At 47.9% G+C, this 14,798-nt stretch overlaps 1 protein-coding gene across 1 annotated transcript in view; it reads right to left on the bottom strand.

Annotated features, from left to right (window-relative positions):
* Positions 1 to 14,798, bottom strand: part of GALNT17 (polypeptide N-acetylgalactosaminyltransferase 17) — a 215,053-nt gene that overhangs the window by 16,159 nt on the left and 184,096 nt on the right. Inside the window, exon 7 of the mRNA XM_075169018.1 lies at positions 2,914 to 3,099. Coding sequence (XP_075025119.1) covers positions 2,914 to 3,099 — 186 coding nt within the window. The remainder of the gene's footprint in view (positions 1 to 2,913; positions 3,100 to 14,798) is intronic.

Raw genomic sequence — 14,798 nt, 5'->3', positions numbered from 1 at the left:
GAGCACCAAAACCCTTCCCCTACACACCAAGGGTGCGTGACCCTACGCAGAGGGTTGGAAAAGACCTCCAAGATCATCGAGTCCAATGCAGAGGAACGCACAGTTAAAAGGTATAAAATAAGGGGGGACAAGAAAAGAAGAAAAAAGAGGTTTAAGATTCATATATAATACAGGCAGATAGCTAAGAATAAAGGATAAAAATTACCTGAGAAGAGAAGTTGAGGCTGAACCTCAGAAAAACCTCTTGACAATTTGGATAATTACGCAGTGCAATAGTCTCCCTGGAGACATCGAGGAACCCCACTGCTCGAGCCGATTTAAAAGCAGACAAAGCTACGATATCTGTCCCCGGAGGCATAATCTGACAGGAGCCAGGAGCGGGGGCTGAAGAGAGCTGCCCCTCTTTAACCTTTTATTCCATTACAGAATTTGGGGAACTAATGCAGCAGCCAGGTGAAGGAAACCAAAGGCACGCTGCAGCCCCTTTTACTCCTTCCCACAGGTGTCTGGGTTTCTACTCTATTTTAGCTCCTGCTCTTGTCTTTTGCGGTGATCATTAAATACAGCTGGGAAAGCAATTTTCCATTACAACACTTGTAATGATCTTCTAATGAATTATTCACTCTGCTTTAGAGAAGACACCATTTTAATGTGCGACTGGTAGCTCACAGGTAAAAACAAAGATGATTCAGTGTAGACAGGTAGGACAGGCTGAAATCTGAGGGGGCGAGATGGAACACAGAGCAAAGCGGGACCAGAAACCAGTCAGCACCTGAAATATTCAGTGCATGAGGTTTGGCTTGGTTTTGAATACAGTGGCATCGCAAAATAATTCAGTGTATATCCATAACCCCCCGCACAACACCACCTTTCAAACAAGGCTCCTCTAAAATTACATCTCGATTTTACTGCTGAGACCTATATAAAAATGTCAAATTGTTTTTAGGGTAACCCAGATCTGTTTCCCCAGACCCACCCCCACTGCCGATTCCTGCGACGCTGCCGTTTCCAAGCCGTACAGGACCTGTGGCTTCCCCATGAATTTTAATCCCTTTTTGCCGCGCTCCAAAGCCGTTTCTGAGCAGGAGCGTGGTGCCTCACCTCTAAAAAGGAATCAGCCCGAGGATCGGGGCTGAACCCGCAGTAATTTATGACCCCTGCCTATGGGCGTTTGGATCTTGCAACCTATTTTTAAGAGAGACCTGAAATCACTCAGTCCTGCAGGCAACTCTCTGCCGCTCCGAACGCTTGGAGCGGTGCCCGTCACAGCCAGTGCCCTCCTGCCGCTCGCTGGGTAAACAGCATTTCTTTCCATCTCTATTCATCTATTTCTCAGTAACGAACTAATCCAGGACTCTCCACCACCCCCGGGACGACAAACTGGCAGCGCGGGCAGCTCATCAACCCTTCCCAGGTACCTGTTGGTCTCTAATGCAGCCCAAAGTGGCGACTACCGTGGCTCTAAATGCCAGTAACTCTCCCCAGATGTAACCTTTCCTCAGAAAGCAGCTGCAGCTCATGTTTTTATGTTTTAATGTTTTTCAAAATGCCCCGGAGCACAGTGCTGCCAGCTGGGGACGCTGCCGCGGCAGGACCAGGACCGCAGCAGCTCTTTGCAGGGGTGTGATCTGCGGGGTATGAATATTTCGTCTTTATTTTTAGTGCCAAAAGGGTGGTTGTAAATAACTGCTCACATGGGGTCTGGCCTTCGTGGCAACGGTTTTATCTCACACTTGAACAGAGCTGCCCAGCACTCGTGCTTAAGTGGAGTGGGTGTCGGGGGGCTCTGCTGGGCACCCCGAATCCTCATCCCACCCATCGCCTGGAGAGCTTTGCTGCCTCCCCCTCCCCACCACCCCTTCTTCTCCTTCTGGCAGGACCAGAGGCAGGAGATGGGGGGACTGGCCCAGCCGGGGGTGCTCCCAGTGCCCTCCAGACAGCGTTCAGAGCTGGGAGGAAGGAGATGCGCTTGGGTTTCATGATTAGACATAACCTGCACGGAGAGCACAGCCCAAGCTGCATGGGACCTACATAAGTCCTCCTGGAGCCTATAGAGCTTTACACAGAAGTGCAGGGAATCACCTAGAGAGGTCCACGAGCAGGACCATGCCCATCCCCTGGGCATAGTCAGCCTACTTTGCTGGCGGGACCCCACTGTTTTCCAAAGACGCACCACGCTGCGACACGGCAGGATTTACATGAAAAATAAAGTGTCGGATCTAAGAAAATCTAACCATTTCTATGCAGAACTAAATATAACCATCAAAGCTATTTAAAGAGAGTGTTTCTGGAGCACTTGCACGTGGTGCTGCTGGGAGGGGCTCTCCTTCTGCGAGCCGCCGAGCTCCAATCGTTCACCTCTGAACACGGTTTCTAAAGCGCTGATGGCCTCGACTTTCCCAACGCAGGGAAAGCCGACGGCCCAGGCACCTGGACCACACGCTGTCCGCACCGAGCTCTGGGCAGCGACAGCATCTGCGAGCTGGGAAACCCGAGTCGGGCTGCACGTGACAGGGACCTGCCCGAGCCGCAGGAAAAAAACCTCATGCACTAATGATGCTGATATTAATAATCTTCTGCCAACCGATTTTACAGACAGATTCCATCTGCGGAGCAGTGTAATGACATAAACTCACGCTGTGTAAACACTCAACGGGGAGATAAACACTACAACACAGGTTTAATTTTTAGGAATGAAAATAAAAAGGCTGATGTGAATCGTAGGAACTCCTCCAAAGTCTGCAGGTTTTGCAGCACCTTCGTCAAAGCCGAGGGAGCTCTGCTGCCTTCCACAGCTGGGGATGTGACCCGGGGTATTTAAGGCTCTCCTTCACCTGGGGGCAGTAAATGCTCTATAATTCAAGTTTTTAACCCAATAAAGTGAAGACTTAGGATAGGGTGCAACGGCCGTACCTCCAGCGGCAGGTTCCACGCGATGTAGACGTGCGATTTGTAGTCGTCCATCCACACCTCAGCCACCCGCAGGGCGTTGCGCTTGGTGTAGAAACCGATGTTGTTGTTGTAGGGCTTCTTCTTGCGCTCGATGTGAGCCACCCTGGAGCAGGGCAGGACCTCCATGCTGCCGCCGCACAGCCACACCTGCAACGCAACCGCCCAACACCGTCAGCACAGCGCTCTGCCGCGATGCAAAGGGTCCATGTATAAATTAAAGAGAAGGAAGTGGTGGCTTTTGAGGTTTCTATAATCTCCTGGCGAGCGCAGAGCATCACATCATCTAGTTGGCAAGTGGAAACCCACGGCCAGGTTTGGCCTTTGCTCAATGGCAAGAGACGCAGGGAGAATTTAACCTGTGCCCAGAGCAAAACCTGTGTCGGCATTAGAGGGATCAGATCTATGTCCAGCACGTGGTATGAACGCGTTGTAGGGTCGGGTGCTGAGTTTACAGGGATGCTGCTACTAAATAAAAAGGATTAGCGACTGGAATAGTTGAAACAATTGCAAGATCTCCTCCTGCAGAAGGGATGACTCAGTGAAACATATGGCGGGGACAGATTTCTCCCACTTGAAAACATTTGTTCATTATTTTTCTGTCACATGCCGTTTAAAATTCCCTTAAACCACAGTTTACAAGTTAATAAAATCTTTTGAGATCTTCTTTTTATCATACGGAAAGGGAGACATGCCATACCTGGGTTCTCCCCTCCCTGTTTGTCCTCACCAAGAAGTTATTTATCTTAAATTAAAGAACGCGAATCCAGGACACCAGGCAATCGTTACAAACACATATGCCAAACAGGCCTAATAATCCCAGTTTCACCTATTCTGCAGTCTGCTCCGCATTATCATTTTGCACAGTTGTTGTAACACCCCCTGTTTCTGGGATCCCTTCCAGCCTCGCCACCTTTTATCCCATCTGCGTTCCCTAAATTTTACCGACCCGGCTCAATCCGCTCTCCCGGCACCACGAGGAGCCTCCTGCCTGTATCAGCTCCCCTTTTTCATCTCCGAGCGGTGGGCTCGGCACGGCCAGCGCAGGGCACGTGCACCTCCCAAGCCCAGGCGACCCGAGTGAGGGACAGCACACGGGGAGACGTCCTCCCTCGGGGTAATCCTGCTACTCGTGCTGTTCTCGCTTGGATTGCTGCAGAATATAGGCGCCCACATCAAAAACTCAGAGCCCCATTTATTAGCTGGTGCGTAAACATGTAGCAAAAAATTCCCACCTTACTCCTGTTCCGCCGTTTGACCTTTCTGAACACTTTTGAAAACCATTTCACGCCTCCAGAGCAAATTCAGAGCATGCCCGTCCCTCCTATCCAGCCTCAACCACGCTCGCCTCTGGCCAGCAAAGCCCACAAGCTCTGCTCGAAGTTCTACAACAGGCCACATGCTGGCAAAGCAAATAAGAAGTGAACAAGGTAGTTTTTAAAAAAAAAATTGTTTTTTTAAAGGAATATTCCCAAGGCAATAGTTTGACAGAAACCACCTGTGTTTCTTGGCTGCTCACTTCTTTAGTTTCTCAGTGTCTCGGTGAAATAGGAGCATCGAGCTCTGCCCTCGGGTGGGTTCAACCGCAAGGCTGAATAAAACTGCCAGTCCTGGAAGATCCCCAGCATCACCTGTTTTTGTAGTTTTGGGCATTTGTTAGGTTTTGTCCTGATTTGAGATCAGAAGAATTATTTTAAAAATGTAAAAACCGTGACGTAATTAAAATGTCATTTTCCAGCAAGCTTGCCCCCAGCAGTAAAGGTGCAATATCGTCTTTCCGTGCTGTAGGTAAATAATTCACATGGCTTTATGCTAGACAGCTTTCCTAGATTTCTGGAATATCTGTACAACCTATCTTGAAATGCACATACTGTAAGAACTGAGAGAGAAGGAGCGTTGGGCATTGTGCAAAGGGCATTGGTTATATACGTATCCACAAGCCAGTTCCAGAGAGATCAATAAAAATTTAATTCAAAGGTGGCACGCATGCAAGGAAAGACCATATTTCTTTCTCCTAAATAAAGCCTAAATTGTCATTATAAATTAAAAAATCTAACTGTGTTTACAAGGCATTTATAACCATTTCTGCTGGTAACAACGGGAGCAGGAGAACTATGACATGGGAAACGGCCGAGTCGCACCCGGCATCGCTGTTCTCAGCGTACGGAGGAGTAAACCATGGCCCCAGAAAGACGCTGCTTGTTCCCACGTGGCCTGGCAAGGACTTTCTGTTCCTGCCAACATGCAAAACCACATCCGAACAGGTCCACAGGTGACAGCTCAGGCACTGCAGTCCAGGAGACATCCTCCATGGCCACGAAGCATGAGGTGTCTTTGCCCTACAAGCTCAGCGTGATGCTCCATCCTTGCAATAACCACAACTGTGGAGCGGTGAACGGCCCCGAGAAAGGCCCCAGACTTTGTTCTCTTGGCACCAACGTGAAATGAGCTGCGAGACACCGTGACCAAAAGGGCTCAGCGGACTCTCCATCCTCCAGCAAGGCTGGAAGTCATCGCCCGGCTGACGCCCTGATGCCTCTCGGCCTCCACGTGCTGCAGGCAAAGGCCACGCTCGGTCGTGCACACATGCGCAGAAGCAGCCGCCTCCGCTGAGTTCACTCACGTCCCAACCTGCAGCAAGTCCACCCCTGTGGCACGCAGACCCTGAGGGCAGAAGGTTCTTCGGGAACCTTCATTTATGTCCCTATTGAGCAGCCATTTGTCCCACCAAAGACCTTTAACAAATAGATGACCTCCCTATTAAGTAGATTTTTCACGTTCATAGCAAATAAACCTACAATTGCTTCAGAATCTCTATTTACTGCAACTAACAGCATTAACAGGAAATCAGTCCAGCGTGTTGTTTCTTCTAATTCCTTGAAGGATTCTCTCTTAGTAGATGGGTAATCAAGAGCCAGCACAACATTAAGACCAATCAGAAAAATAAGGTATTGTCAAATGAATTCATGTTTAGCCTATTTAACCAGGCAGAGTCTTTTCTATTGCCTCCTACAAAGGATGAAATCACGATCACTTCATGTTATAAAATACGCATGGATGGGATGTAAAGGCATGTTTAAAGACTCAAGGTAGAGTATGTAACACAGCAGGTTAAATATGATGAGCAAGTCTCAAGTTTCTCCCTTATTTTCTGACATTCAAATTTCAACACGACTATTAGCTTGCCATTCATCCACCCGTAAAGAGACACAGAATTAAAAGTAGAAGCATTCCCCTCCAGTAAATGACGGTGACTCAGTAACTTCTTCATCAGTCTACACACAGGAGTAATCAAACATGCAGAACGATGCTTGGATTTATAAATAACCAGTTAACACTAAATTTTAGTGAAGAAATCCCAGAGAAACAAACAGAAAACAAATCCATGACCCAGAGATCTTCAATGTGTTTTTCAGAAAGCTGGTGGGTAATACACTTGCAATTATTTTCCAAGCAAAATGTGACTGCCCTAAGAATTCAGCATGGAAAAGCAGCGATTCCTCTGAAGCGGTGAAATGTCCGAGTACGGCTGAAACTGCATCGGCCAGAAGCGTTTGCACGTGTGGGAGGCAAACTTTGGTTTAGCACGAGACTGCATCACCTTGCAGGTGACGGGACGACGCAGCTCTGCTTTCTCATCACCCTCCAGAAGCACGAAGGTGTCACGGGTGTGCGAAAGCATTCGTGAAACAGCCGGCATCTCGGTGACCTGTGCTGGAGATAACCCGAAACGGGGAGCAGGTTCGGCGTGATGCAACAGAGCAGCAGGGCTGGAAGGCAGGTCCGGGCGCCTCTCTTCTGCTCGTGTACCTGCGCGTCAGCGTGGCCGTGCAAGGACTCGGCAATATTCAATAGCAACATATTCCTCCACCTCCCAGCCAAGACACCAGCATCTCCTCTGCCACCCGCCTTCAGGCCTCCATTTGCAAAACGAGTTGTTTTTACATTACCCTCGTGGAGCACTCTATACGTCACTCCTAACGACAGCTACGTGAGTAAATGTAGCGTTTGGGAGCGTCCTGGTGACCAGGGCCGTTAGACGGGACTGCAGGCAAGCCGAGGGAGGAGACGCCCTAGCATCGCCTGGGGAAGTGCACGTCCCCTGCCGCTACCGCGCTCCTGGTGATGGAGGGAGAACGGAAGACCGCGCACAGAACCCAGCGTACCCATGGTCCTTTCTGCATGTAACAGAGCCGGGGAGAAAATCCCAATTCCGCTCGACCAGCTGCAACAGCTGCAGAAATAATTTTCAAAGTGTTAAGCAATTAAGAACAATTATTGTCCATGATCCCCTTTGCCCCCAAAAATATCCTGCAGCGATCAAATTGCTTTGCTCCTGTCTGCCAGAGCCAGCAATTACTCTCAAGGAGCATTATTTAAACAAAGGGCTTTTGGCAACCTGCCTAATGTCAAAGGACCCAGCCGGGCAGAAAAGGGTGACCCAGAGGAGACCCACCACCCAGGAGGGTGCCGAAAGCCGGTCCTGTGCTACACCAGGCTCGAGGCATCGTCTGCGCTCCCCAGATGAGCGGGGCTAGAAATACGTGTTGGAGAGGCTGGCCAAGCTCACGCCCTGAGGTTGGCGGTGCTGGTGCTATGAGTGCTTTACAGGTCTGGTTTGCTTGGAGGGAGCAACCCAGAAGATGGGTTTGGATGCCACTTGGGGCAAGGAGGAGGCTGCTGCCTTGTCCCACCCCGTCCTCTCCAGCAGTCAGAGCTGCGTCCTCCACCGCGTGCTGTCCCCTCCGCCCACCCCATGCAGCGGGGGCCCCTCGGGGCTCCCTCCCTTGGGTGCAGCAGCATTGAAGTCCAGCCAGCACCCGCTGAGCAGCAAAGGACAACACAGGGGAAGGCACAGCCGCAGCTCTAGCAAAAGAATGGGTGAAAAAATTAACTTTGAAAACAGAGGTATAATGCATATATATTAGGAAAAGCTTGTTCCCCTCCCCAGCCTTCTGCAACCAGTCCTTGCTATGCCATGGTGCCCACTGGCAGGGAAGCAGAAGATAAAATTATTAACTTAAGGAGAATATTTTCATCAGAAAATACTGACGCAGGGGCTGCTCCCCCTGGGATGACAAAACAACTCGTACGTCGCGCTTCTCTTCACAAGGCTGCAAGCCATACAAGGGAATTCGGGTTCACCATCTGTTTTTGCACAAAGAAAGCCAACAGCAGAAAAAGAGAGAAGGACTTCTGCACGAGCAGAGGCAACACTGGGGCCGGTCCCTCGCCCCTTTCCAGCCCGGGGAGTGCCAGGACGCTGCCCTGCCCCAGCACAGCACCTTCTCCTCTCAACCATCAGCATCTCCAGATGAAAAACGATAGTATTGGCGCCCCGGGTCGCTGCCTTATATAATGCTGTGCTTCCTTCTCATCCCGGGGATATCGTTAGTAATAATAATACTAAAAAAAAAATAAGAAGGGACAGTAACTACCTTGGGTCCTGGATGCTGCGTTCTAGCTGGAGTGCGGCGTGACATCCACGATGAACACTGACAGCTCCCATTAAAGGATCCTGACTTTAGTTGCTTCTAACTTTGCCAAATTTTAACTATTCGTACTGAAATATATCCTAGAACAGCTCCAGCCCGCCTGCAGTTAATGCAAAGAGACATCATGTCTAATGGTGTCAAGATGAGTCTGCGAGGTAAACTTTTAATCTCTGAATGTATTGTGACAGAAGGAAACAGGGAGGAAAAAAAACCCGCTCCTAACTTTCATTACAAAAACTCCAGGCTTTTTCAGCTGATAACTTCATTTCTAAGGTGATTAGCAAAACCGCGCCTTAATTAGCAATAGATTTCCCATTTAATAGTTTTGCCTTATCTTCACCCCCCTCCTTTCTTTTAAAAGTAACTTCCTAAGTTAAGGGAAAAACACAATTACCCAGGGCAGCTAAAATAATAAGGAACGTATCAGAACAAAGACCTAAATAATAAAATTGAGAAACAGCAAAGAAGGCAAAGGAATAATCATTTCTCCACATGCTCCCTCGTATAGTTCTGAGAGACGGTATCTCTCCGAATTATTCCTTTTGTCAGAAGAAACAAGACTTTTACAGATACATTTCCAGCTACGTATCTGAAGCTGTTTCTGTCCTTTCTGTTCCTGTTTTGGCCGTGCTCCGTCCCACGTCCTCACAGGACGTCATGGGAGGACGTCCCCAGGGCCCAGCTCGTGCTGCCACATCCTGGAACCCGAGATGCCAGAGCAGCAAAGGGGTCAGGAATGGGATGAAGAAGTCGCTCCCCAAAACCTCTGTAATTCCTCGTGCCCAAAGTGATGGCGGGGACGAGACTCGAGCAGGCAATGCCGACGTGGGGCAGGGCAGCCCAAGCCAAACTCCTCGCCCCCAGGCAGTGGGGTCAAGGATTCCCGCAGCAACGGCTTGTGCAAGGAGAGGTGAAGACACCTCATTTCTGGAGCAACCACCCCTCACACTTAAAATCCCTCTTGAAGAGAGAGGTAATGCAGTACCTGCATGTTATTTAAGCATCCTCAGCACAGAGCAAAGGCAGTGTGTTGGCCTTGCTTCCTCTAGAAACCTTATGGTTTGGTACTTACAACAAGTACAACTCAGCAGTTGTACCTTTATTCCCCTGGCACAAGGTCCTTGGAACGCAGGGGTGAGAGACACACACCACAGCGAGCCTGTTAAATCCAAATATTAGTAAATAAACATCTCCACACCATTAGCTGATGCCTGTTTATGGGTGATAATCAGAAGTTGCATGACTCGCACAGAGCAAGCTGGATAATATTTTATAATTCTTTTATATATATACATACACACGCTATATCCTATCTCATCACTGAAGTGCTCCTTCAAGCTATTGTGAATGCCCCTATCTCATGTAACAATCACAGCAAGAGCTTTAGTAGAAATGTTAAGTTGAATTACATGAAGGTGAGTTCAGAAACCACATACGAAAAGGAAAAAAAAAAGAAGGAAAATCAGCTCTCTCTGGGAACTTTTTACTTCCACTGCAGTGGAATATAGCATTCACGATCTCTGCAGGTGGACGTGAGCACTCCTTGAAGAGGATTGCCTTTTAATTTGGGTATGTGGATTTTCACAGATCACATCAAGGGAGGACTGGTGGCATGAGAGTTTATACAAAAGCAGTGAATGTACCACCTTTGAGGCCGTTTTGCTATAGATTCAGCAAAGGTGCAGTGTTGTATCTATAGCCAAGACCAAGAACCAGACCAACCGGATGGTGAAACATTTCTCAGCGCAAGGAGGGACAAACCCTCTGGCACATCGATCTCAGAAGAAGGCAACACCATGGGGGTAGGGACAACGTCTGCACTGATGGACCCAACAGAGACCCTCCTCTCGTTGGAAATCTCAACACAGCTTCATCCTGAACAACTAATAAATCATCTTGGAAACCTCTATGAAGAAGCGAAAGAGACTCGGCATCCTGCAGCTGAAATGGGAAAAGGAATTTCATTGCTAAACCTGTAGATTTGTTTTCCCTCTCATGAGGCCATGGAAACCCTTTCTGAGTGCCAATTCCTTAAAATATGATTTTTGAATGGACGTGTCCTCACCTGAGTGTCTCAGACCATGTCCATTCAAGCAGAGAATGGAAGTGGGAGGAGAAGGTAATACTACATTTAAAACAATAAATTCTTTCTCTTTTTCAGCATTCCTTCTCTCACATTTTATCCTCATGGATGATACCACTTTGGACAGGTTCCTGCCTACGTTGTGCCAGACCAATAACAAAAATGTCCAGATTGTCCAGTGTCCAAATGTCTTAGCTTTCCTGCTGAGACTACTAAATTCATTCCTTTTATAATGGCCACTTAAAAATGCCAAATAAGAGTGGAACTCAGGTGCACAATTGACTCCACAAATCCTAACCTACAGCAATACCGGGTAATAGCCACAGTTTTCATCCTCTTAACTCGGCAAGAAACATAAATAGTTTCACATTTGACATATTGGAGACGTTAGAATAAAGCAAGCTTCACGCCAATGCAAAGCAGTGATTTCTCTGCGCCGCCACAGTTCAAGGAGAATGATACATACACACCGCAATTGTGTTTGCTCAAATGGAGGCTTTTCCAATGAAAAATTTATGCTGTGCTTCTCCAACAAATGCAACACAACCTGTTCTAAATAGCGCATCATTCCTGGCTACAATAGGTATTGATTTGACTTTACCACCAGATAAAATACATAAGAATGGGCTTGATGGGAAGCTACATTTAAAAGACTCCAATCACAAAGCACAGCACGGGGAGGATTAGCTATAATTACAAGTGGCCACATCCTCTTGGCTCAGAAATACTGCTGAAAAGAAGCATTTTGCTTCTCAGTGCCTCAGGACCGGTATTTTAATTGCTGCAAAACTAAACTATAGCAACCAGAGCGACTGTAGCTTTGTCATTTTAGCGCTTCCAAAAGTTATTTAAAAAAAAAAGAGGAACAGGATATTTTTAAATCCACATCTTGCAAATGCTTGGTGAAACTGGAGAGCTGCTCTCACACCTGAACTCCCAGCCTTGGCTGGAGCTGGAGCCCAAACTCGTATCACCAGCTCCCATATGGCTGAGTCCCGCATTCCTGCAGAGCACAAAGCTCCAGTTACGCGCTGAAGAGGTTTGCGACTATCGTGGTATAAATCTGGGTCTCTCCTAATAAGTTTAGTACTAAAATTCCTCAGTACACTGATGCTATCTGATCAGCCTTGGCAGCATGACAAGGACCTGATTATGTCGTAATAGTATAATGCAAAGATTATTACAGACTCGTAAAAGACAAGTGCCTTAAAAACAGCATCAACAATACCTGTAAGCCCTTTCAGAAGCAGAAGAACATGCTGGGCTTTATACACTTCTAGTACAGAAATTACCTGCAGGATGTGACCCTGAACTACTTGGATGTTGCTCTTTTTTCTTTTTTTTTTTTTTTTTATTGCCAGTAATGTACCAAAAGCATCTTGATCTCATTTTCCTATTACCATTTCTGTCAAAGCTGTAAAAATAAAATAGCACAAATAGTTCAACAAAATTTTGATCTATTTTTCATGCAAAAAAGCCTTTAGAGAAAATTATCGGTAGACTGTTCTTCAGACTAACACGATTCCACGTGGGGAGCAGCAGGAGGAGGGGGGAAGGTGCCATGTATCATTTTAACCATAAGAGGCAGTTCTGAAACAGAATTATTTATGCAGAGAGAGGCAGGCGCGTGATTGAGCCGCTCCTGAGCTGACAGCACCCCGGCTCCACTGAGCTCCTTCCAGTCCTCTTAACTCCAGCACATCACGACTGCGGCTTCTGTGATCTGTAATTACAGATATCCTCTCATCAGACGCTGATGGGGAAGGTGCTGGAAGGAAGCCGAGCTCCTCCGTAGATGTTTGTAGATGGATACGACTGAATGTGACTCAGCCTACCCTCTCTGCAGAAAACTGCTCAAGTAAACTCATCAAAAAGAGCAGCTAATGAGTTTAAAACTAGAGCATGCAAATATCGAGGGAGGAAACGCCTGCAGTGTCTGTGTGTGTCTATTATTTGGTGTGAATGCCTATGAGTACGTACAGATACGTACACACACGAGGTGTTTTATACCTTGTCAGTGGTCAAAGCCAGACGGACAAGATTTCCTAAGCTCTCCAATGTTTCTGCCACCGTCTTTCTCATTCATTATGCTTGGAAAGGATGCTGAACAACAGCCTTGAAACAAACTGTCAGGTTTATCTAAGGCTCTCTCACCTGCATTTTAGATCTTGTTCTTAGGAGGGGCTTCAAAGGGTCCTGCCCGTCCTGGTGCAGGGAGCCTGCTCTGCCACCCAGCCGCCCCGCGGCAGAGGGAGCTCCACGCCGGTGGGATGCGTCTGAACCACACGTATTGACGCTCCTTTGAAAAATGCTCCATTCTGGATTTTGTTGTTGTATTTTAGTTGATCGTAGGTTAGACAGAAGGAAATGCTCAAAACTGATGTCCAGAAGAGTTGGAGGGAGCCAGCGCAAAACCTGTTTTCGTCGTCCTGCCAAAACCAAGAGCGATGCCGCGCTGCCACAGACGCCTGGCTGTCACTTCAGGAATGACCGACGGGCAGCTCGGGCAGGGCACGCGACATTTGGAAGCTAGCTGTCATCTGGGCCTTGTTTTAGAGGGGAAGAAGTATCTGCCCATTTTACCGAGGGAAGCCGCCCTCCTCTGCGGGCTGTCACGTGCTGCTGCCCAACGCACTCCGCTCCCAGCACCAGCTCTGCTGCAGTCGGACTCAGTGTCTGCAAGTTTGAAATGTTAAACTCGGGTCCAAACCAGATGGTTAGAGACCAGGGCAGCTCTGTCATATTTCTGCCATTCACTCTGCCATCTGCTTATTTTCTCTGGCACTGTTAAAATCCCCTCTTCAGTGGAGCCGTCTCGTACTTTGAAATAATGAATACTTTGCAACTCAAAGCAAGTATGAAAGTTTAAAGCCTGAGAATTGCTGTGGCTCTGAAGCTATCATCTGATTGTCACAGACAGCCTTCAACCTCTGCTAAAAAACGATGTTAAAATTCTGGTACGTGTGCAGGTAAAGCATCGTGCAAAGGCTCGCTAAGATTAATAACCTACTAACAGCTGCTCATCTCAACAGTGGTAGGCACCATCATCTGTTGAACATCACTCCTTCAAATCTGGCCAACTCCTGAAACATTTCCCGTCAGGACAGAAAAGCCGCTGAGTTGGAGCTGTGATTTTAAATTTGGAAGCCCTGTCTTTGGGGGCAGCGTTTAGGGTGGTAACTGTGGCGCAGCTGCTTGATCTATCCATGAAACACTCCAAGACCATCGAACTACCTTGGTGGCCATCCACCTGGACTCTCTCTTTCATCTTCAAAAGCTTCCAGAGCAAGCGGGCAGGACTCGTACTCACTGTTAGATACTGGTTTAATAAAGACCACAGCATTTCCTTGATGTAGACATACTTCGGGTGCATGGCCACTGACTTCAGAGGACTTGAACTTGCTCACAGCAGCCGGAAAGCCAACCCTTCAACTAGCGCACAAAAGCAATAGCCAAGAGGACCGAGGCTGTGCAGTGAGTGGGGACAGATTTGGAAGGGATGGAAGCAAAAATGTGCCTGATGCAAAATGTTTTTTTTTCCTCCTGTTATACACAGCGCTGTTTAAAAACAGAGCTGCATTCCTATTTTTTATTAATAATAGTATTAACACGGCTGCTGTACAATCTAATCTTGATCAAAGCCTTGTTCGGGTACTGAGTCCTGCCCTCCCTGAGATCAGCAGCACAACTCCCATTGTGTTTCCCAGAGCCAGGATTTCAGCCTCTCTCTCCAACCACCACCAGCAATACCTTCGTGTCAAGCGCAGAAAGGGTTCACATGCTTTTGACGAGGGCTGCCGCGGACACATCTGCACGCCCCGGTGTTACGTCCTCCACGTTACAAAGGGCCTCGTGTTGGTGGCATGAAAAAGGCAAATGTATCTTGGTCAAGTCACGCTTTTCCCTGTCTACAGTGAACTCCCATGTTTAGATTATTTATAATAATTAAAGAATCACAGGGTCCCTTAAGAAAATACTGCAGATCTGCTGGCAAAGTTGCTTGCATGAGCCCTCCCTAAACCTAATTCAACGAAACCCAGCGAAGGCAGAACATATTTACTATAGCACTGTTTAGGGTGACCCAACCCACTGGAACAAGAGCACCTTTGGTCGCAGCTCCATTAGGAGATCTGAGATGACATTAATGTCCAGAAGAGCAGCAGTAACCCTTCCCCAGCACAGCCACATCCACCTCTGCCTACCCCCACTGGGCATCAGTTGTGCTCACGTATCGCACCACTACGGTAGGAAACTGTCCTTCACGGCCGCCC

This window comes from Calonectris borealis, chromosome 19, assembly GCF_964195595.1.
Source record: "Calonectris borealis chromosome 19, bCalBor7.hap1.2, whole genome shotgun sequence".
NCBI lineage: Eukaryota > Metazoa > Chordata > Aves > Procellariiformes > Procellariidae > Calonectris > Calonectris borealis.
The sequence above is the reverse complement of the archived record's forward strand: the minus strand, read 5'-3'. Positions and strand labels throughout refer to the sequence as shown.